Source organism: Phascolarctos cinereus, unplaced genomic scaffold (assembly GCF_003287225.1).
Source record: "Phascolarctos cinereus isolate Bilbo 61053 unplaced genomic scaffold, phaCin_HiC Scaffold_5;HRSCAF=322, whole genome shotgun sequence".
NCBI classification, from domain to species: Eukaryota; Metazoa; Chordata; class Mammalia; order Diprotodontia; family Phascolarctidae; genus Phascolarctos; species Phascolarctos cinereus.
In genome coordinates, this window is record NW_027555958.1 from 142,722,687 (window position 1) to 142,747,523 (window position 24,837).

The following is a 24,837-nucleotide window of genomic DNA, read 5'->3' on the forward strand; positions in this document are numbered from 1 at the left end:
GCGTTAGGGAGCGGGAAGTGCTTGAGAATCCATTTTGCACAGTGACGGAAGGAGGGCGATTTAAAAATCGAGGAGCCAACACCTTCCAAAAGCATCGCCAGGTGGAGTCCGCTGATTCACTCTTATTTCTTCTGGAGGCCCGTGGCCGATTTGGGGCTCCCCTCCAAGGGCGGAAGTCAGGCGGTTGAGGCTTGGGTAGCCTTTTAGGACGACGCGCTTGCGCAGCGCTGTCTCCTGGCGGGAGGAGGAGGTGAGAAGAAAGAAGCTGCTGCTGCTACAGTTGGCTGTGGCCTAGGTACCTGCCGCCGAGGGGTGAGAGTGGGGGCGCTTCGGGTATTCCAGGTGACCCCCTGGGGCGGGGGGAGAGTCAGACCAAGGCGCTGGGCACTAGTGAGGCTGCCCGGGGCCACACCCATTCCTTAGACTCGGTTCAAGTTTCGTTTCCGTGCTGCTGACGCTGGCCCGCGTTGTAACCTGCGATCTCGTCCCGAAGCTGAAATGAGGGAGACAGGGAGGCCCAGACAGCTGCCCGCTCCTGCTCATTTCCTAAAGATGGGGGGAGGAGAGGGATCGAAAGGTGGTTTGCTTACTGAGTGAAGGCCCACTTGGGGGAGTAGGGATTTCTCTCCTGTTCACATCACCTGCCAGCTGTGTAACTGTAGCTTTCTGAGCCTCAGTGGCCTGATTGGTAAAGTGGGTATCCATTTAACTGGGTGATAACCATTACAGCTAGGTGCTGGAGATGCAACCCACTCCTGTTCCTTGCTATTAAATGTGGAGAAATACAATCCCAGATCAAGGAAGAATTTTCTCCAAAAGAAGATAGATGGTATTACTTTGTTTTTCACGTACATAAGTCTCATGACCAATCAGAAAAGTTTTTTGGGCATGTTTATTTTCTGTCTTACCTAATATTTGAGAGTTCTGCTAGTAATTTAATGTTAAATGTAGGGTTCAGACAATTATACAGTGCCTCCTTCATATCTGTGAATTGTGAACAGTAAGTCTTGTTTAGTGCTCTGAAGAGGATTTTCTTTATCTAAAATCATGCAGATCGACATGAATTCGGAAATATTTTAAAAATTGTCAATATCAGATCATACTAATTTTAGCACTTATTTTTCTAAATCCCTATGCTATTTTAAAAACACGTCTAAAGAAGTTTTTTTCGGTTCATGTCTATCTCTACTAAAGCTCCCTTCTGTTACCACATGACAATGTGGAAGTATTAAAGAGGTACAGTTCTGGGCCTTCTTATGACTTATTTGAGAACCATTTTAACCAGAGTTAGAGATTCTCTTCACTAGGTTGGCCACAGGCTGATAGGTATTTTAGACATAGCAATTCTAGGTGACCATCTTATAAGGTGTCGAGGATCTGAAGTGATATAAAATAACATATAGACACTGAAGAGAAGCAAGTGTAAAACACATGAAAATAAAAATCAACCAAAATAGAAAATGAACAAAAGTATTGGTACTGTGGAACATTTGAAAAAATTAAAGTACCAGAGGGTAGGGAGATGGACAAAGAAACAGCCCAAGACATTTTCAAATGTATCTTTTTATGTCTTATTTTAAATGATTAAACAAGAATTAACACTACTTAGACATGCATAAGACCAAAAAAACCCCAGCTACATAAAATGCTTCACACTTCTGAAATCAAGATGTACTAGATTCTAGCAGACTATTAAAACTGGCAGAATATTGTTTTGATTAAATCACTAAATGGTTCAGAAGGATGTTTAAGAGAAAGAGAAAATCAGTAAGAGAATTGTAGTCAAAGTAATCTTAAAGTAAAACTCCTATTTGTGATAAATGGGAAGTGCAAGTTAAAGATACTTATGTATTTACATGATAGAAAAACTTCCAAATGATTTTGTTGAGTTTGAATTAATAACGCATAAGAATGGAAAGATGAATATTCCCTTTGATAGAATGGTTTAAAGACAAACCTAAACCTAGTAAAGCTAAAATTAAATGTACCAAAATCTCTAATAACAAATAACTGCCGAATATGCAAAGAAGACGTTTTTATCAGCCAAGCAAATGGAAGGAATTATTGAAGATAAAACTGGGTTTTGTTTTACAAAGCTAAGAGGATTTTGTATAACAAAAAAGGTGCTTCTAGGATGAAAAAGCAAATGGGGAAAATAATTTGCAGTTAAGTACAGAGAATGAAGGTCTGAATTCTAGGATCTGTAAGGAAATGATACATACCTTTAATACTAATACCTTCTAGTGAAGCAGTAGAAAATGGACTTGAGGAGCAACTAGGTGGTGCAGTGGATAGAGCTCTAGCCTTGGAGTCAGAAGGACTTGAGTTCAAATCCCGCCTCAGACACATACTAGCTGTGTGACCCTGGGCAAGTCACTTAACCCCCATTGCCTCACCCCCCCAAAAAAGAAAATGAACTTGAATGATTTTTCAAAGAGGAAATAAAAAAGTCTAATAGCTAAACCTTTTCTGAATATCTGTAAGTAGTATTAAGAAAGGCATAAAACAATGTTTCCCAACATTGTTTGCTGCTGTCTAGGTCAGGGGTAGGGAATCTGCATCTCTAAGGCCATGTGTGGCCTTCTAGGTCCTTAAGTGCAGCTTTTTGACAATCCAGATTTTACAGAACAAATCCATTTGGTCTAGGTGAATGTCCAACTAAACATCTCAGTAAAAGAGGAAGTCTTATAGATAGTCCTCTTTGGGAATGATGTGATGATTTCATCAAGTAATCGTGGAATATTGAATAGCTTCCTTAATGAGATCCATAATCATTCAAAACAGTTAAACAGAATTGTCTTGGGCAGGGAAAAAAGCAAGTGGATAAAGAATGCCTATTGTCCAGAGGAGGACATACATTTGGAGAGAGAGCCCATAGAACTGGCCTGTCCACATGTATCTTGAATAAACCATACAGATAAACAACCAACCGGGATCCAAGATTTCGTAGGAAGAAGAGAGAGATTTTGATTGCTTTGGGTAAATGGTGCAGTGCTTTTTTTTTTCTTTATGATCTTGAGCTTCTCCCTGAAATATAGGTCCATATTTAATATCTTTCCCTTTCCCCCACCCCCGTTATGCTATGTGACTGCAAATCGTGGAATACCAGTCTCTAAGGAATCAAAGTTTAAAATCATTAAATGAGTAATAGAAGTACGGTAGATGTGAATAAGGTGTACTATGTTGTCAACAATGAATTACCTGCAAAAAGTGGTCTTAAAGACAATAAAACACGTATGAAATGAGAAATAACCAGTTAATGTAGTGAGAGCAAGATAGCACAGATGCAACATTAGTACCTATGTAATGCCAAGAGATCTACAGTAAGGTCCCCTTGTGAAGTATGTATGTGAATACATAGAAGAGAGACATACATAATATAAATATATAGGTGGGTTATGAGCTATATACTTTTGGAAGGAGTATATTAACCAGGTAATTCATTAAAGGATACTGTAGGGCCATACAATTACAAATAACAACATGATATATTATAAAATCTCTAAAGTGATATAAATTGATTCCATAGAACTGATAATATGTACAGTAACTACAGCTGTAAATAAAAGAGAAGATAAAGCTGGAGGTAGAGAAAATTCAAGTGAACTCAGAAAGAATGAATTGAGTAAAACATTTTTTATTTGGCATATGATTTTTAAATGCTCAGGTTTTGGGTTTTTTTTAAATATTGTTTAAAACTCTACAACCATTGGGATTTCCCATCAGTGCAAGGATTACCTACATCTAGAAAATTAAAAGGCTTTGAAGTATTGGAATAATATTTTCTAATTAGAAGTATTGGTGTGCTTTCACTTCTAGGCCCCTGTAATAACCATGTTTACCTGTGATATTTGTGGAGAACTAGTAGCCTCTGAAGAAGACATGAAGACTCATCTTCTTTTGACTCATATGGAAAATGAAGTGATCTGTCCATTTTGCAAATTGTCTGGTCTGAATTATGATGAAATGTGTTTCCACATTGAAACAGCTCATTTTGAACAAAATGAAAATGAGAGAGACTTGGAGAAAGTTAACCAAGTACAGTGTAGAACTCTTGATAGAAAAACTGAAAAGGAAAACTCTCATCACTATAGAATGGAAATTAATGAAGATGTTTATTCTGCTTGTGCATCAAATGATCTGAAAATTACAGATCATGATCACTCTAAGGATGCATCTTTAAAGCGTAAAACCTTTCATTCAGAGAATTTGACTGAACTCAGAGAGTTGCAGGAAAATAGACTTAATCAATCTGACTTAACTGAAATAAATGGATCACTGTCCAGTATCCCAGAATGTCCATTCTGTGGGAAAATAGAAGCATGTAATGAAGATTTGGAAACACATGTGAAAAAAAAGCATGCCAATCTTTTGGACACTCCAGCACAAGGTATAGTATACATTTTGTAATGAGAAAGGAACAAATATTTCTTATTTGTGAACTAGTTATATTTAAAAGGTTCATTTGTTATAGTAGAAACTGAACCTGCTGTTTCACTAGCACAGGAAACTCCCTCTACCAATGCAGTTTGATAGCTACTTTGCAATTTATAGTCTTGCAGACTTACCTAGGGCACTGAGAGGTCAGGTCACTAGCTCAGGGTCACATAGCCAGTGTTTGTCAGAGGCGTGATTTGAACTCAGATTTTACTGGTTCCAGGGTTGATTCTCCATTATGCTACTCTACCTTACCTAAAAACATGTGCTTACAAATAATAACTCCCATTTATTTGGCACTTCAGTTTATATATACTTTCCTGTGAATAGCCCTTTGAGGGAGGTAGGGCAGTTACAATCCACATTTTACAGATAAGAAACTTCATTTTGGACAAATTGTGGCTTAGCTGACCACACAATTCAATTTAAATCAGTATTTATTTAACATCTCCTATGTTCTAGGCCAAGAGTGAGGAACCTGAGGCCTCGAGGCCACATGTGGCCCTCTAGGTCCTCAGATATAGCCCTGTGACTGAATCCAAACTTCACAGAAGAAATCCTCTTAATAAAAGTATTTGGGCCACACTTGAGAACTTAGAGGGCCACATGTGGCCTCGGGGCCACATGTGGCCTTGAGGCCACAGGTTCCCCACCCAGTTCTAGGCACTATTGTAAATTTTGGATAAAACAAAGATAAAAACAAAAGAGCCATTTCCCTCAAAATACTTCTATTGTGGATCTTTTTATTCTAAATGTCCAGTTCTTTTTTCATCGTATCATAATGTTGTTTGGAACTTGGAAAAAACTCAGAAAGGCCTGTTCAAGCCACAGTGACTTGGGCAAGTCACTTTTTGTCCTGTATTTCCCCATCTTTCAGATTGAGTAGTATAATATCTCTAAATTCTAAAATTCTAAAGTATTCTATATATTGATTTTTTTTGTTATGAGAAATTAAGTATTAGAAAGCAAAATTGTTGCAAGTTTTCAGTGTTGTATAAACATCATAAGAAGCAATGGAATATAGAGCCACTGTGATATTATTCCTATGGCAAATGCATAATGAGTTCAAACTCTCTACTTAAGCCTCTAGTAAAATCACAATCCTCTGTCATAATAGTGCAGCAAAAAGAGACCACTTTCTTATTCCCTTCTCCCCTCCCTCTTCCTCCTTTGTTAATTTTGTTGGAAAGGAATGCCAAAAATATTATTCCTATATCAAAGCCTAGCTGCTAAATGTGGTTTATTTAAATAATTGTTTGGAAGAATTAAGAAAAACCTGTTTGAATTTATTTCATTTTAATAAAAGACATTCAATAAATATTAAATACCTACTACTAGGTAGTAAGTGTGCTAGATGCTGGGGAAGATACAAAATTTAGTTAAGACATGGAGGGAAACAACATGAGATGACTGGAAAGGTAGGGAAGGACAGGATTGTGAAGAGTCCCTTGAATTCAAGGAAAAGAGTTTGAATTTTGCTTGGCAGGAAGTAGGGAGTCTCTAAAGATTTCTGAACAAAGGAGTTACTTAATCAGACCTCTGTGTGAAATGATTACAACCTTGGTAGCAGGATCAATTGGAAAAGTAGAGAACAGGTGGTAAGATCTGTTAAAAGGCTGTTTCAATTATCCAGGCTAATTGTGATGAAGATTAGGATGGTAGCAGTAAGAACTGGAAGGAGATGGGGCAGGTAGGTGGTACAGTGGATAGAGCACCGCCCTAGAGTCAGGAGGACCTGAGTTCAAATCCAGCCTCAGACACTTACTAGCTGTGTGACCTTGGGCAAGTCACTTAACCCCAATTGCCTCACCAAAAAGGTTAAAAAAAAAAAGAACTGGAAGGAGGGAATCAATATGAGTTATGGTGTTGATTGAGGGTAGAATAGACAGGACTTGTAACTTGCTAGTGTCAAAGGACCCAGGACACTGGATAAAATGGTGCTACCACATGAAAAGGAGCAAGTTAAGGAGAAAAAATAAGCTGTTTCAGGCATATTGAATTTGAGGGGCAAGTAACACAGCTAAATGGAGCTACTGTAGAGGCAGTTGCTGCTGTGGTTGGGGAAGTCAGAAGAGAGATTAAGACCAGTGATACAGATTTAGGGGTCATGTTACTTGGAGTAGTGGGAGTGAATGAGATTGCCAAGAGAAAATATATATATATATATATATAGGAAGTTAGAGGCATAGTGGATAGGGCACTTGAGCATGGAGCCAGGAAGGCCTGAGTACAAGGGTCTGGATCACACTTACTCGAGGTGTGACCTGGCACAAGTCACTAGGATTGTCTCAGTTTCCTCATTTGTAAAATGGGGATGATAATAGCACCTGCCTGCCAGCATTATTGTGAGGATAAAAAGAGATAATAGTTGTAAAGCACTTGGCACAGGGTCTGGCATAGTAAGTGCCATATGAATTTTAGCTGTTATAATTATATCATCATCATTATTAAATAGAGCAAGAGAAGAGGGACAAAGATGGACTTTTAGGAATACTGTCATTTTAAGGAATCAGGAAGAAGATAGGAATTAGCAAAGAGAGGTAAAAGAAAAACTTTGTGAATTTAGTATATGAAGCCAAGAAATTTGAGGGCATAGCCAATAGTGGGGGGAGTATCAAATGCCTCAAATGTCAAGGAGGATGAGGACTGAAAAACAGGCCATTGGTTTTGGCAATTAGGAGGTCACTGACCTTTTAAGAAAGTAGTTTTAATATAGTTATAGAGGTAGAACCTATGTTACAAGGGCTAGTGGAAAAGAAGGTAGTGAAGAAGTGGAAGTGTGTTTAGATGACACTATAAATTTTAAAGCATTGTTAACAGTGACAAGGTTAGGGAAGGATTTATGAGTGGTTTACTATGGTAGCAGATTGTCAGCTTCTGCAATTGAAGAGCTTCCAGGGTTATTAAGATATTTGCCCAGGGTTACAGCTTCATATTCTTTTTTAATGTTTGGGGAAATGATATTTGGTACTTGTATAAATCTTTGAATTATGTGAATATAGATTAAAGTTTGGGTTTTAAATTTTTTGGGACACTGGCCTCGGAAGTAAAAAAAGTAGAACTTGTTTTTCACTGCCATTTATTTTCAGTGATTTTAACAAGTTATTTTAATGTACTGTTTATTTCCCCAAAGTACCTTTGATTCTGTATCCCCAGTGTTATATAGCCCATGGCTTTATCTGCATAAACACCAGATAAAACAGTTAGAAGTATCCTTATTTAAAAGGATCATCAATCTGCCTAAGGAAAGAAAATACCAATATGGCTTACATATGTAGGGGGTAGACAAAGACCTAACCCTTGGAATAGATCTAAACAGTAGTTGTGGAAAAAAAACAACAAACAGAGCTAACTTGATTTGTTTTTACAGGTCAAGATCAGCCATTCTATGAATGTCCAATATGTGGTCTTATTTGCACAAATTATCAGATCCTACATGAACATATCGATTTGCATTTAGAAGAAGGCCATTTTGAAGGTGAGTTGAAAAGTGAAAATGTTGGTAATTGCTAGGAAATACTCTTGTAATCTTGTACATCCAGTGTTTGATTTTAATTTCACAAGACAAAATCAATATGAAGAAATGCCCAAAATTAATAATGAGTCATGCGAGTAAGAATAAAGATAGTTAGGAAAGATTCTTGTTACTTGTCTCTTCCTCCTTTTCCAATCACTTGCAAAGTCTTGTCAATTTTACCTCCACACTCCATCTTGAATCTGTGCCCTTTGCTCCAATCCCATTGCCACCATTCAGGTGCTTGACACTAACTATCAATAACAATCTACTGCTGGAAAAAAGAAAGAAAGAAAATAGTGAGAAGAGGTGTATGTGTGTGTATGTATCTCTTTTTGATGTCTTGCTTAAAAAATAGCTAGAATCTTCGCTGCTTTTTCATTTAATCTGTTGAGATATGTTATTTTGGATGAAGAAAATCTAGCCTCACAAAGATATGTATTTGGAAGAAGGACGGATATTTGAATAGTCAAATAATGTCTTCATGTTTAGTTACTATGAAAATAATTTTGAGCTCATAAACCTCCTGAGAGGGTCTTGGGGACTCTGAGGAGGTCTGTGAACTTATACTTTTTGAACTTCTGAGTTAGAGTGACTTGTTTTCCTTCTTTTTCTACTGGCTATCTCTTTTCAGCAGTAGTACTAATTCAGAGACCCCACTGAGCTTTCCTGAAGGTTGAAAGACTAATAATTTCAGATAAAGTGAGAAGCTAGGCTCTTGGGGGAACTTTTTTTAGTGCCATGTTTACTGTTTTCTGGGCTAACTCAAATATTTTCGTTTGAATATATATTGGCTTAGACTTGGAAAGAACATTGTTTTCTAGTATCACTTGTTAGAACTGCACTAAAGAAGATGCTTAATTGGCCTACTTTTTAAAAATATGCAAGGAAAGTCAAATGGGTAAATGTTATCTGTTGCCCCTTAAAATAATTTTCAAAGCTTTGGTATAATTTCTTCCATTTAAAAACTAAGTCTGAGGTTGTCATCCTGTTAAATAATTTCAATTAAATTAGATATATTATCTGCTTCCTTAATTTTCCTCAGGACCTACTGTTGGCAAGATGTTGTGCTAAACTGTGGGACTTTTGAAGTAATAAGCTGTCCCTGCTTTTGAGTTTACAGTTTAATTAGAGAATATACCCAAATAGCCACAATGTAAAACAGTGGGTAGGCTGGATATCAGTTGTATACATTGTAGCAGTTGATAAGACAAGGACTGGAAAGTACTTAGGTTTGGGTTGACAACCACTTGGCATTTTACTGCTTTAGCTCATATTTTATAGAGAGTTTGTTAATTTATTGCTCTGTTGTGCTTTTGTCATTTAGTTTTTATTTTGATAAACTTTGCTCAACTTGGACCTTTTAAAGTAGCTTTGCTGTAGTGGGAATCCCAAGTTTTGGTCTTGAGCTTAGCAAATACAGTTTTGTTATATCCTCACTGTATCATCTTGGATACCTCTCTGGATCTCAGTTTCTTCATCTTTAAAGGAAGGGATTAGACTTAGGTTTTCTCTAAATTTCCTTCTGTCTCTTATGATCCTTGTGAAATTTCTTGTTTTGTGCAGTAAAGTGGAAACTGAAATCATAAGTTTTGTAACTAACCCTCTCTGGAAGTCATGATGGAGTCTTATGGCAAAGGTGCTTCCCCTTTAATGAATATGGGGGAAAGGAGTAGAAAGATATGAACCGATGGAAAAGAACTTATGAAGGTGATTTGGAAAAGAAAGCCTTGGATTTAGAGTCAAACCTAGATTCAAATCCCAATTCAGATATTTAATAACTCTTTGCCACAGTTTCTTTGGTCTTATTGGCCTCTGTGGTCATATAAGATGAAAACTTCTTAGAAAAAGATCCCAAAATAATTTGCTTAAGCTACAAAATTGGAAAGCAGAATTCTTTTGAATTACACATTTATTTATATTGGGAAAGGGAGAGGTCAAACAGTAGTGAAATAAGATAAATAGAAAGAGAAATTCTATAGTATAAATGAATTCAAGGAAATACAAATAAGGAAGGTAAACTGTTGTGAGGTGAAGAGGTGGGGAGCCTGTCGAAATACATTAGCATCAGAGTAGGGTAAGCAAAACTGATGGCTGGGACTAAGTACTGAATCAAAGGAGGAAAGGCATAAAAATCAGTCCAAAAAAAGTAAAGCACAACTCTGACTGTAAGAACCTTATGTGTGATTGGATTTATCAGATAAAATGTAAAATTTGGATTTAGACTAACTCGTGGTTCCACCAACAGTGCATGAATGTGTTTACTTTCCTGCAGCCCCTCCAACATTTGTATTTTTCCTTTTGTCAGTTTTGCCATTATGATGATGGGTGTGAGGTTGAAACCTCAGAGTTGCTTTAATTTGCATTTCTCTAATTATTAGTGATATGGAGGACTTTTTTCATATGGGTAACTATTGCTTGAATTTTTTTTCTTTTGAAAACTTCCTGGTCATATACTTTGTCCATTTATCTATTAGAGAATGACTCTTTTTTATATAAATTTGAATCAATTCCTTATGTATCTTGGAAATGAAATTTTTATCAAAGGAACTTGGTGCAGTGATTTTTTTCCCCCTATTAACTGTGTTCTGATCTTAGCTGCATTTTATGCATTGTCAGTATCTCACAGACATCTGTCCTGGGCCATCTTCTCCCTCAGTACTGTTTCACTTGGTGATTTCATCAGCTCTTATGGATTCGGTTATCTCAAATCTACACATCCATCCCAAAGCATTCTGCTATCCTCTAGTCTCAAATTCTAACTGCTTATTAGACATCTAGAACTGGATGTCTTATGAGCGACAGTAAACTCAACATATCCAAAACTGAAATCATAGTCTTTCCCCACAAGTCCTTTCCCCCTTATTAAACTTCTCTGTCATTACAGTAGGTACCACTATCCTCCCAATCTCCTCAGCCTGCACAACTTTGACTCACTGTCTCTCACCTGGCATATCCAATCTGCTCCCAAGGCCTGTCAGATTTACCTTTGTAACATCTCTCAAATGTGCCCTCTTCTCTCCTCTGTTATTGCTACCACCCTGGTACAAGCCTTCATCTCCTCACTCTGAGACTACTCAACTACTTCAGTAACTTGTCAGTTAGTTTGCTTTCCTCAGATCTCTACCCCAGTCCATCCTCCACTCAGCCATCAACACGATTTTCCTAAAGGGAAGGTCTGAATGTGTTACACCTCCTACTCAGTAAACTCCAGTGGCTCACTATTATCCCCAGGATCAAATATAAAACCTTGTTTGGCATTCAAAACCCTTTATAACCTATCCCTACCCCGACTTCAGCCTTTCTAGTCTGTACACCTTACATCACTCACCCTGGTGCTCACCTCCACCCACCCCAACCTCCAATATTCTTTAATACCTTGAAACTGACCTCCTTTGCTGTTCTGCAAATGAGATTCTCCATCTCCAGACTCTACCATTTTTACCTACTGTCCCTCTTGCATGTAATGCTCTCCCTTCTTATTTCCAGCTATCGGCTTCCCTGGTTTCTTTAAAATCCCAGCTAAAATCCTACCTTCTACAAGGAGCCTTTCCCAATCCTTCTTAATTCTAGTACCTTCCCTCTGTTGATTACTTCCTCTTTATTCTGTATATAGCTTATTTGTACTGGGTCATTTGCATGTTGTCTCTCCAGACTCTAAGATCATTGAGGACAGGGACTGTCTTTTGCCTTTCATGGTAATCCTAGCACTAAGCAGAGTACTTGGCACATAGTAGACACTAAAATATTTATTGACTTTTTTGTTTAAAAATTTACTTTGTTTAAAACTTTGACTTTTTTATTAAAAAAAACTTTTTAATTTTATTTAATCAAAATTGTTAGTTTTGTCTTCTGCAATCCCCTCCAACCCTTCTTTGGTCATTAACTGTTTCCCATCTATATTCAAAAGGTAGTTTATTGTTTCTCTAATTTAGTAATAAAGCTTTTTTATCTGTTTTGTATCCATTTGGAACTTATCTTGAGATACAGTGTATAGTGTTGGTCTGAACCAGTAGCAGTTCTTAACCTGCATTCTGTGAACTTGTTTTTAATTTAATTTTTTTTTTAGGCATTTGGGGTTAAATGACTTGCCCCAGGGTCACACAGCTAGCAAGTGTCAAGTGTTTGTTCAGAGGCCAGATTTGAACTCAGGTCCTCCTGACTTCAGGGCTGGTGCTCTATCCACTGTGCCACCTAGCTGCCCCCAAAAAAATTTTTTTGAAAAATATATTTCAGTCAGTTTCCTTTGTAATCCTTTGTATTTAATGCATTTGAAAGCATTATTCTGAGAGTGGTTCCATAGGCTTTACCAGACTGCTAAAAAATGATTTAAAATACTTGATTTGTATCTAGCCTGTATTCCAGGCAGCTTTCAGTTCTGATATAAGGATTATCAACTTATGTAAGAAAATCTTATTATATTTACATATATGGAGGATACCTTATCATTTTGGAGGGATGTTTTGGATCTCAGTGTTCTGTACAAAACTCTTTTACTTAAAATACAATTGTAATATAATTCTACCCTATTTTTAGAAATAAAATCTTTTGGGGGAAAAAAAAAGTCTGCCTGCTAAGACAAACTCAGGAACTTTATAAACACAATTACAAAACACTTCTCACACAAATAAAGTCAGATCTAAGTAATTGGAAAATATCATTTGCTCATGGGTAGGCTGAGCTAGTGTAATATAAATGACAATTCTACCTAAATTAATTTATTCAGTGCCATACCAATTAAACTACCAAAAAATTATTTTATAGAACTAGAAAAAATAATAACAAAATTCATCTGGAAGGTCCAGAATATCAAGGGAATTAATGAAAAGAAATGCAAGGGAAGGTGGCCTAGCTGTACCAGATCTTAAATTGTATTATAAAGCAGCAGTCATCGAAACTACTTGGTACTAGCTAAGAAATAGAGTGATGGATCAGTGGAATAGGTTAGGTACACAAGACACAGCAGTCAACGACTATAGTAATCTATTGTTTGATAAACCTAAACAATCCAGCTGCTGGGATAAGATCTCACTATTTGACAAAAATTTCTGGGAAAACTGGAAAATAGTATGGTAGAAACTAGGCATCGACCAATATCTTACACTGTGTACCAAGATCAAAATGGGTATACAATTTAGATATAAAGGCTAATAGGAGAGCAAGGAATAGTGTACTTGTCAGATTTATGGAGAATGGAGGAATTTATGATCAAACAAGAGACAGAAAACATGAAATGCAAAATGGATCATTTTGATTACATTAAATTGAAAAGTTTTTGCACAAAGAAAGCCAATGCAACCAAGATTAGGAGGGAAGCAGAAAATTGGGAAAGAATTTTTACAACCAGTGTCTCTGATAAAGGCCTCATTTCTAAAATATATGAAGAACTGAGTCAAGTTTATAAGGATATGGGTCATTCCCCAGTTGATGTCAAAGGATATGAACAGGCAGTTTTCAGAAGAAGAAATCAAAGCTATCTATAGTCATATGAAAAAATACTCTAAATCATTATTGGTTAGAGAAATGCAAATCCAAACAACTTTAAGGTACCACATCACACCTATGAGATTGGATAATATGACAAAAAAAAAATGTTGGAGATGTGGAAAAATTGCATTGTCAGTGGAGTTGTGCATACAATTTGCTCTCTTTTTTTGTTTGTTTCTTCTTTCTCGTGGTTTCTCCCATTGGTTCTAATTCTTTACAACATGACTAATGTGAAAATACGTGAATATATGTGTATAGCCTGTGTCAGATTGCATGCCGTCTTGGGGGGCGAGGGAGAAAATTAAGAACTCAAAATCTTATGAAAGTGAATGTTGAAAACTAAAAATTAATTAAAAAAATAAAATCTCATAGTTAACTGTCAAAGATAGACATTTTATTACATATTATGCTAATAATTTTATCATCGGCCCTTCTGAAACCATACTCCCAGGGGTGAATAAAGGCTCTAGTGACCTGGAATTGGCTCGTCAGCTCCAGCAAGAAGAAGACAGACAGAGGATGTCTGAGGGGTCAAGACAAGAAGTAGAAGAATTCCAAAAATTGCAGGTATGGAGAAAATGCACATAATATTTGAATTTGTATTTTTAAAAAATTTGTATCTTTTAAAATTTGAATGTTTTTAACTTCTTCAAAGTACTTTAACCTGTAGGGCCCCTTTAAGTTCACAATAACTTTACCTGTAGGGCAGTTGTAGAAAAAGACACAAAGAGGTTGCATATCTTTCTCAAGATTTTAGTTGGTGGCTAAACCTACACAAAAATGCAAATTTCCTGATAGCTAGTTGTTGGGGGTGTTTTCCCTTGAATTGTTAAAGTTTTATTAAGGAACATTTCCAGTGGAAAATATTTTTGCATGATGTGCCAGACAAAGATGAAATTGGAAAGGATATGAATTTTAACTGGTTATTTCAGTGTGAATTTTTCAAAGGTTACTGTGCGCTCTGTGCCAGTAATGCTTATAAGTCTTCTAAAGAATCTCAACTGTGTGTTAGTTTGGAAAAACTATTTCTCTTTTGATTTCCTCATTTGCAAAATAATTGACTGCTAGTATGTAGAAATAGAAAGGTTAGTTATTCCCTTATCTTCCTTACCTTACATAAGTATGTGACTTTTATCAACATAGGAAGTTGCCAACTTACAGAAGGGTTTCAAATATATTGATTGTTTGAAAATTGAAACACATTTTGCCATGGAATGGTGTTAAGTGGTAGCTAGATTCTGAATCCATTCCTCAAAAACCTTATGAAACCAGAATGTAACTGTAATACTTTTTGTAATTTGTAATTAAAAAAAAATAGTAATAAACAGTACTGTTGCAAATATAGACTGAGCCTCACTTTCCTCATCTATAAAATGAGAAAACTGATCTACATACTTCTTGGTCTCAGGACTCTTTTATAGTCTTAACTGAGGACTCCAACAAATTTTTATTTATGTGGGTTATAAAAATAAGATCTTGGTATTATCATGAAAATGCTGTTGACTTCGAAGACCCCTTCTTAAAGGGTTTTGGGGATCCCCAGACCACACTTTGAAAACCACTGATTTAGACAGCCTTAATTTTAAATGTAGTATAGTGGCTCTTAATCTGTGATCACATTACATAGACCCATTTTTACTAGCTAATTTTTCCTTGTTACCAAAAATACAAGTTTTCTCTACTGTAGACTTAGAAATCAAAGTCTGTGTATGGTCATTGTAATTCATAGGTTCCCAAAAGTGGGTAATACTGCCCCCTGGGGGGCAGACAATGCAGGGGGGAGGGGAGGATGGGCAGTAGTAGCCTTAAGTGCAGTTGGGAGGAGTTGAATGAAAATGAGGGGATGGTGGAAGCATAAAGAAAGAAGACAAGAAAATTTTGAAAAATCAGTTTCATCTGTTGTGTAACAGTGTTAAAGTTGGAGTGATTACATTTTTTTCCAAATAAACACACAAAATGCAAGTTACAATTGATCAGTGGTCAAATCAGCCAACAGGTCTTAACAAATGAATGTTGGCAGGTGAGTGTGTTGCGCGTTGTTGGGAAGTTGAACATGCATCAGCAGGACTATGCGTGTAATGACTTGTACTGTATGGTTACATGACACAATATTGCATCATCAAAATTTCATGGTGGAGCCAAGATGTTGGAGTAAAAGCAGTGACTTGCTTGAGCTCTTCCCCAAACCTCTCCAAATACCTGTAAAAAATGGCTCTAAACAAATTCCAGAGCAGCAGAACCCACAAAAAGACAGAGTGAAACAAATTTCCAGCCCAAGACAACCTGGATGGTTGATTGGAAAGGTCTGTTGCACCGGGCTGGGAGAGGAGTGCAGTTCAGCATGGGCCATGCAGGCAAAGACCTGGCCTCAGTGTACTTGGAGAGCTGTGGTGGTTTCCAGACTTCTCAACCCACAAACACCTAAGACAGCTTAGAAGGTCAGTTGGAAAAGTCTGTGACCTAGGCTCCAGGGCCTGGGGCGGTGGCTACTTCTGGAACTTCTGGCCCACAGAGGAGGGGATCGAGTGGTTGATCAGAGAGGGGGTTGCAGGGATTTCTTTGCTAGTGCTGAGGCAAGATTCTCTTGCTTTTTCTGTGCTTGGATCTGAGTCCTAGCCCTGGGTGGCGACTGTGAGGTGAGGAGGAGCACTGGTATGGTGGAGCTTGCAGTGGCAGTGGAGAAGGAATCACCCTCACAGTTCTAAGGCAGAAAAGAGTGCTTGTGGTCACTCATAGACCAGAGCACAGGCCAGGAAAGGAGTAAACACCTCGCCTTTGATCATACCAACTTAGAAGAACTGAAAATTTATAGGTCCCTAGAAGTATCTCTGAAAACAGCTGCACAAAACCCCAGAAGCTTGAGACAGTACATCCTCCACACTAGAAGCAGACCCCTACCTTAACAAATTGTTTAATAGTCAAATAATTGGCTGAGAACATGAGCAAACAGTGCAAAAAAAGTCAGACCATAGAATCTTTCTTTGGTAACAAAGAAGATCAAAACATATAGCCAGAAGAAGACAACAAAGTCAAAGCTCCTACATCTGAAGCCTCCAAGAAAAATATGAATCAGTCCCAGGCCATTGAAGAGCTCAAAAAGGATTTTGAGAAGTAGAGGAAAAACTGGGAAGAGAAATGAGAGTGATGCAAGAAAATAATGAAAAACAAGCCAACAGCTTGCTAAAGGAGACCCCAAAAAATGCTGAAGAAAATAACACCTTAAAAAATAGACTAACGAGTCTTTCTCTGTCATCCTTTGAAGCCAGTCGTCTTCTTCAGCTCAGCTGAGGGATCCCGGTGGCCTGGTCATCAGAGAAGCCCCATTGGAAGTGTAGTGCTGCTCTTTGGTAAAACCCACAGAACTTTCTGCAAAAAGTGCAGCAAGCACCAGCCTTACAAAGTGACGTATTACAATAAAGGCAAGGATTCCAATGTACATGCAGGGGAAAAGGCGATATGATTAGAAGTAGAATGGCTATGTCAAACAAAACCAAGACCACAAGAAAGACTGTATGGAGGCTTGAATGTGTGAAACCCAACTGCAAGTCTAAGGTGATGCTTGTCATTAAGAAGGGTAAGCATTTTGAACTGGGAGGAGATAAGAAGAGAAAGGGCCAAGTGATCCAGTTCTGAGTTTCATTGTTTTCATCTTAATAAGAAACAACCATTCCATTCCATTCCTTGGTTTTGTGTTTTTTGTTTTGGAAAGGAAGAGGCTTGAGTAAAACCAAGTCTCATACTATGTGAAGCTCTTCCCCCATGTAGGAAAAGTTCTTGAGGGCAGAACGTTTGTCTGTGTCAATCTTTTTATCTTGCAGCGTGCCTTCACATTAAAGGTGCTTAATAAATGTTGCCTTCCTAAAAAAAAAAAATACACTAACCTAAATGGCAAAAGAGGTCCAAAAAGCCAGTGAGAGAAGAATGCCTTGAGAAGCAGAATTGGCCAAATGGAAAAGAAAGTCCAAAAGCTCATTGAAGAAAATAAGTCATTAAAAATTAGAATGGAGCAAATGGAAGCCAATGACTTTTATTTGAAATCAAAACATTATAAAACAAAACCAAAAGAATGAAAAAATAGGAGATAATGTGAAATATCTCATTGGAAAAACAACTGACCTAGAAAATAGATCCAGGAGAGATGACTTAAAAATTATTGGACTACCTGAAAGCCATGATCAAAAAAAGAGCCTCGATAGATATCTTTCAAGAAATTTTCAAGGAAAACTACCCTGATATTCTAGAACCAGAGGGTAAAATAGAAAGTGAAAGAATCCACCAATCACCTCCTGGAAAAGATCCCCGAAGGAAAACTCCTAGGAATATTGTAGCCAAATTCCAGAGTTCCCAGGTCAAGGAGAAAATATTGCAACAGGCAGTCAGAAGGAAACAATTCAAGTATTGTGGAAACACAATCAGAATAACACAAGATTTAGCAGCTTCTACATTAAGGGACTGGAGAGCTTGGAATATAATATTCTGGAGGTCAAAGGAACTAGGATGACAGCTAAGAATCACCTACCCAGCAAAACTGAGTATAATTCTTCAGGGGAGAAAATGGATATTCAGTGAAATAGAGGGCTTTCAAGCATTCTTGATGAAAAGACCAGAGCTGAATAGAAAATTTGACTTTCAAATAAAAGACTCAAGAGAGGCATGAAAAGGTAAACATGAAAGAGAAATCATAAGGGACTTATTAAGGTTAAACTGTTTACCTTCCTACATGGAATGATGATATTTTTAACTCATGAGACCTTTGTCAGTATTAGGGTAGTAGTAGGAAATATATATACACACACACACACACACACACACACACACACACACACACACAGACAGGGCATAGAGTGAGTTGAATATGAAGGGATGATATCTAAACAATAAAATTAAGGGATGAGAGAGGATTGTACAGGGAGAAGGAGAAAGGGAGAGGTAGAATGGGGTAAATTATCTCACATAAGAGAGGAAAGAAAAAGCTTTTAACATGGAGGGGAAGAGGGGGGAGGTAAGAGAGAATGAACAAATCTTACTCTCATTTGATTTGGCTTACGGAGGGAATAACATACTCAACTGGGTATGGAAATCTATCTTACCCTACAGGAAAATAGGGGGGGAAAGGGGATAAGAGAGCGGGGTTGGGTAGGGGATGATAAAGGGGAGGGGGTAATCAGAAGCAAACGCTTTTGAGAAGGGACAGGGTCAAAGGAGAGAGAGGATAGAGTAAATGGGGGGTGGGGTGGGATGACAGGAAATATAGTTAGTTTTTCACAACATGGCTGTTAAGAAGGTGTTTTGTATGACTACACGTGTATAACCTGTATTGAGTTGCTTGCCTTCTCAATGAGGGTGGATGGGCAGGGAGGAAGGGAAAAAATTTGGAACCCAAAGTTTTAAAAATCAATGTTAAAAATTGTTTTTACATGCAACTGGGAAATAAGATATACAGGCAGTGGGGTACTGAAATCTATCCTGCCCTGTGGGAAAATAGGAGGAGGAGGGGATAAAAGAAGGCCGGGGCAGATCAGAGGAAGGGGTATTCAGAATGCATGCCATCTTGTGGTGGGGGAAGGGAAGAGATGGGGAGAAACTTCCCAGCACAGAATAGGCATTTAATAAATGTGTGATCAGTTGAATTGAAATTAGTTCAACTTAAAGCCAGGAAACCTGGGTTTTAAGCCCATCTCCCACAATAGCTTTGTGACCCTGGGAAATCTTTAATTGCCCTGAGTTTTGGTTTTTTCATCTGTAAAATAGCACCATAGGATCATAGATTTAGAGCTTGAAGGGACTTTAAGGGTCATTCAGTTCAGTCCCCTCATTTTACATCTGAGGAAATTGAGGCCTAGAAAAAGTTAAGTGACTTGGCCAAGGTCATAGTTATTAAGTGGAAGAAGTAGAGTTCAAATCATAATACTTGCAATACCTACTTCACAAGGTCGTTGGGGGCAGTGTTTTCTAAATTTTCAAATGTTATATAAATTTAAATTATTACTATTATTATTTAGCTTTTTTCCCTTTTTTCTCTGAACCTATGGTTTTATTGCTTTAGAGAACATCTGGTGAGCAAACTTATTTTATAAAGTCATGTTGGCAGCTGCTCTGAAACTTAGTCTTAGAGAGTTGCCAGAAGGCACTGAGACATTAGAGAGACTTATCCACGGTTACATGTAAAATAAGGCTAAGTCAGGCCTTGAACTCAAGCCTTGAGGGGTTCTGAAGTCCATTGTCTTTCAACTATGCTATGCTGCCTTTTATAACACTATTTAAATTGTATGTTTCCAAATAGGTTAAATAATACTGCATTATCATTTGAGGGGTCATAAATTTTGAGCTGGAAGGGACCTTAGATGTAATCTTGTTTGTCCTTCTCATTTTATAGATTACACACTAAGGCCCACAGTGGCTAAATGATTTGCCTGTGGTCACATTGGTAGTAACAGTTAGGATTTTTATTCGTCTAATCCATCTGCTTTCCACCTGTGTTGACCTAGGTGGACCAAATAATTAAGTTATACATTTTTATTTCTAACAGAAACAATATGGTTTAGATAATTCTGGAGGCTATAAACAGCAGCAACTGAGAAATATGGAAATTGAAGTACGAAGAGGAAGGATGCAGCCGATTGAGTTTCATAAAAGAAAAGCTGACATGCTGGAATCATTAGCTTTTGGCATAGATGATGGCAAAACAAGGACTTCTGGTAGGTATTTAAATCCTATTTCAAAAGATTAATCGGGAAGGGTTTTTTTTTTTTTAGAGCACCATGAAAATGTTACTCAGAATTATCCTCATTTGATTGACTAAAATTTTTAGATAGGTCTGCTTAGATCGGTACCTATACTTAAGCAATTTTTATAAGTAATAAGATTGTGTGAAGTATATTTGCTTTTTGAAATTATCCTGGTGGCATTTCTGTAAATATTATATTGCTTTAATTCACAGCACAAAGGAAAATAGCCTTTTATGCTGTTGTGAAGAGGAAGAGGCTTTCATATTATAGTGAAGGCTTTCTAAAAAATAATTATGTGGATGGTGATTGGATTAGCCAGTACTTTAAATTTCTCCATTTATACATTTGGGACCTTGAAAATGCTATTTATTTTGGAGCTGAATTCTAATTGTCTCTTCTGTGTGTTATCTCCCTAACCTTAGTCATTGTTCGTAGTATTCTAAAATATGTAGTTAATGTCTTATACTTGTATGTCACTCAAGTGTTGTGCCTTTAGTAGGCATTCAGCCAGTACCTGTTCTTGGTTTGATTTCTTCTTTCTAAAAAAAATCACTGTGCTCTAGAATGTAGCCTTTTCATCTTATTTTCTCCTACTTCAGGAATAATTGAAGCTCTCTATAGGCATTATCAGAATGACTCGAGAGATGTGAGGCGAGTGTGGCTTTCCACAGGAGTAGACCATTTTTATTCATCTTTAGGAGACAGAGGCTGGGGTTGTGGCTACAGAAATTTCCAAATGCTACTTTCATCTCTGTTGCGAAATGATTCTTATAAAGACTGCTTGAAAGGTACATAAAATATTGTTTGCTTTTCTGAACCCATTATCTTCTCAAGTATATATGAAGTATTTATTATTTAGGAGGCAGTGGCTTAGCAAAGAAAGATCTGCACAAATATTTATTTATAATAGCTTTTTTTACTTTGGAGTTTTCAGGAGGGTGGAAGGGAGGAAGGAAAGGTGATCATACTGTCCTGTTCACCTTCCTCTCCATTTAGCTAGAAGCAAATACTTTCTAAACGAATGATTTTTGCAGTCAGAGACTGCATCATAGAAATGAAAAATAGGCATTGCATAAGCCTAATATATCCTAGCTACGTTTGTTGATGGATACTTTTGTGGTCAGCCGAGGTGTCTGATAAAGTATCAAAAGCTAAAGACAAACGTGAGCACAATAGATTGTCTTCCAAGCACTTCTAGATTTTTTCTTTTTATTTGGGTGTCTAGATCTAGTCTAAACCAACTATCTGTGGCTTGTAAGTGCTGATGTCCTTAAATCAGTTTGTGAGGAGAAAGTAGCACAAAAACAGCTTCCCAACTTCCTATTTATATGCAGAATAAGGGTCATCTGTGACATGTCAGTGATTTTTCACAAAGTTTTGTCACATCTGAGGGTTTCTAGTGTGGTGATTAGTAGGGACATATGTTTTCTATTGCTTCTGATCCCATATCTATGGTTTGAGTTCTTTGAATATTATAATTGTTTGGAAGAGTGGAATGCAGAAGAGAAAAAGGGAAGGGTTGGGGAGAACATGGCTAATCTATTGGCTTGCTTTGCAAATGTATTGGTTCTGTTGTTGTGGCCCTGGCTGAGAGCTGTGTTTTCATTTGGAAATCCCAAAGACCAATAGTCCATTCCACCACTCTCAGGTCCATTATCTATAAAGTTATAGTTCATGGGGAATTAAGGTAAAGAGCCTCAAAGACTAAACAAACAAAAAAGGGGCCATTAAGTTTTTTTATTTCTTTCTTAAGTCAATTCGGCATTCTAAAGTATGCTAGCTATAGGTTAACATGCACTTAGTGCTTCTTTGTATTGCTGTTTGTCCTTGGTTCTCAAAGAGGACCATGACATTAGAAGGAGATGCCATGACATGCAAGAAAAGGAGGACTGTGTAGAGTCACCAGGCTCACTTTCACTTCCTGAGCCATCTGGATCCAGCGGCCAGATATAGATCAGGGCAACTGGAAGTGGCCCAAGATGCAGTGGGACACCTTGGCCTTTTCAAGCTAAGGTCTTTAACAGGTCTGTTTGACTGAGGCAAAGCTTATTCAGTGATTAAATCTTAAGAAATGAGGCAAAGAATGGCTCTTTAAAAAAAAATTATCTTGAAGGGGAAGACCCTCAGGGTTTCTAGCCAAAATAAAAACAATTGCTATTTACATTCATTCTGAGTCAATCTGGCCCAGACAACACTGATGTAGTAGGGCTTGACCTGGGACCTATTACTGGCCAGTCAGTGACAGCAAGAGTGATTTGGAGAGCCAGAATGATTTGGGGTTAAGGCTGGTCTTTAAGAGAAAAGGAAAAAAAAATTCAGGTGTCTGTCATCAATGGAGATAGATCAGTAGGTATATAGAGTGACTGGAATATGCTTTTCCTACAAAGCTTAAATGTTAGTGTATAGAAAAAGAAGTGACATGAAAGCTGTCAAAATTGGAATAGACTTTGTGCTTTTGGGTTTATAACTGTACAAAAGAACAATTTATCACTTAGTGCATCCTAACTGAAATGTTATTATTTTGTTTGTGACTTAAAAGCAACAAAATAGAATATTTTAATAATTCAGCCATTCATAATATCTCTGTTTATAATATGAGGTATATTATTGACATAATTTCAGATATGTCAATTCCTTGCATTCCAAAAATTCAGTCCATGATTGAAGATGCATGGAAAGAAGGGTTTGATCCTCAGGGCGCCTCTCAACTCAACAACAGGTTACAAGGAACAAGAGCCTGGATTGGAGCGTGTGAAATATATTCACTGCTAACCTCTCTCCGACTAAAGTATGTATCTGTTAACAAGAACTCTTGTAATTGTTTATTTTTCTTTTACTGTTTTACTTTTTTAGTAATTCAACTAATTTTAAAAATCATTTTTGTCATTGAAATTATATATGAAAAGAATTTTTAAGTTATAAAGTGATAAGATGCACACTTTTGTAGCATGTTTAGGATCATACTTTTAAAATTTAGCTAATTTAAACGACTGTCAGATTATGTTTTTTGTTTGTCTTTTCCTTAGCTCTCTGTTTATGCATGTTAAGTATACACTGTATCATATAACTAAGCTTACAAATAATTTTGGAAAAAGAGGCACATTCATTTGATTATCTTTTAGACAACAGCTTCTCTCTTAGTGTTGTCATTGATTTTGTACTTTCAAACAAGAGATTATGAATGTAAGTTTATTTTCAGTCATTCAAACGGCAACTCGTTGCTTCTTGAATTATATTATTTTAGCAATACTAAAAAATAGAATTTGTCTAAAATGACAAGTATTTTCCCAGCAATTAAATTTCCAGACCCAAAAGAAAAAAAATCTTTACTTTGCTATAATTTTTTTCTCACTTCTAAACAAGCTCTGTGGAAGATCATTCATTGATAAAACCACTAATTAGTAACTTGACAATTAGTTAATAGATTGTCAGATTTAAATTTATTTATGTCTGCCCACTGTTAGATTTTAGGTACATCTTTAGATTTTATTTTCTTTAAGGAAGAATTTGAAGAGATGATTTGTTTATGTGTGAGTCTTGTCTAAATTTATGATAATGATATTGTGGTTGTTGATGGGCTTGTATGTAGGCATTGAAATTTTTAATACTACTACTCGTAAAATTTTATTTCAAGCTTGATACTTTGACCACTCTTAAGTGGAGAGAATATTAGTTAAAACATAGGCCAGATTCTAGGCATGGCCTGCAATCATTTCACAACTTTTAATTATTACTTGTGTCCTTTTGTTACAATTATAGCAGTTTGGCAGTCAAGTATGAGCATTTTTGCTTGATATTAATAGCTAAATTGGGAGAATAAAAATTGTCATTGCCCTCAGATCCTCACAATTGAAGAACTTGTAGGTTAAGCTGTATCCCAAACTCTGCATAAATTATTTGTAGATTTATTTAGGGTTCAGATGAAACAGCGTAGGTTTTTTAATATTCTTCTTACAGATTATATGGGTATTATTCTAATTTGTTATTACTATTTTAAAATGAGGGTAATTGAGTCTAAGGTGAAGTAATGGAAAGAGTGCTAGACTTCTTCATGAGACATAGGTTCAAATCCTGCTCCATATACTTTGTAGACATGTGACCATGGAACAGTCACTTATACTTTCAGAACCTCACTTTTCCCATGTGCAAAATGGGAATAATAATAATTACACCATCAATATCACAATCCCTTGTAGGGAAAGTTCTTTGAAAACTTTAAAGAACTATTTAAATATGAGTTGTTATAGACAGCTTTGCAAATAGCCACTTGTTCAACATAAATAACTTCTATTCTGACAGAAATTAAAATATTCTCATTTTATTCTTGGAAAAACACAGGCAGATATAAGTTAATTTATGGACTTTCAGTTTCTGTTTGCTGATAGTGAATGTAAGTATATGTTAATATATACTTTTCTGAGCATTTTTTCACTGAATTTCTATAGGTGTCGAATTATTGATTTTCACAAGTCTACTGGGCCTTTGGGCACACACCCTCGATTATTTGAATGGGTATTGAATTACTATTCTTCAGGCAGAGAAGGAGGTCCAAAGGTAGTATGCTCCTCCAAACCTCCCATCTATCTACAGCATCAAGGTTAGCACTGAGTTTACATTTTTGTGTTTGGCATATTTCTAGGAAGACATATCAAGTGACAATTTCATGACAGT

General features: G+C 36.8%; 1 protein-coding gene and 1 pseudogene across 3 annotated transcripts in view; both read left to right on the forward strand.

Annotated features, from left to right (window-relative positions):
- The window catches only part of ZUP1 (zinc finger containing ubiquitin peptidase 1), a 32,004-nt gene continuing 7,167 nt past the window's right edge, over positions 1-24,837 (forward strand). Inside the window, exons 1-8 of one of the 3 annotated variants that reach the window (XM_020971603.2) lie at positions 1-312; positions 3,820-4,390; positions 7,808-7,915; positions 13,890-14,005; positions 19,968-20,136; positions 20,766-20,954; positions 22,789-22,954; positions 24,612-24,763. In XM_020971603.2, coding sequence (XP_020827262.1) covers positions 3,835-4,390; positions 7,808-7,915; positions 13,890-14,005; positions 19,968-20,136; positions 20,766-20,954; positions 22,789-22,954; positions 24,612-24,763 — 1,456 coding nt within the window. In that variant the 5' untranslated portion in view covers positions 1-312; positions 3,820-3,834. The remainder of the gene's footprint in view (positions 313-3,819; positions 4,391-7,807; positions 7,916-13,889; positions 14,006-19,967; positions 20,137-20,765; positions 20,955-22,788; positions 22,955-24,611; positions 24,764-24,837) is intronic. The other 2 variants (XM_020971602.2, XM_020971604.2) reach the window with 2 other exon arrangements.
- On the forward strand, positions 15,492-18,524 carry LOC144457945 (large ribosomal subunit protein eL42-like; annotated as a pseudogene).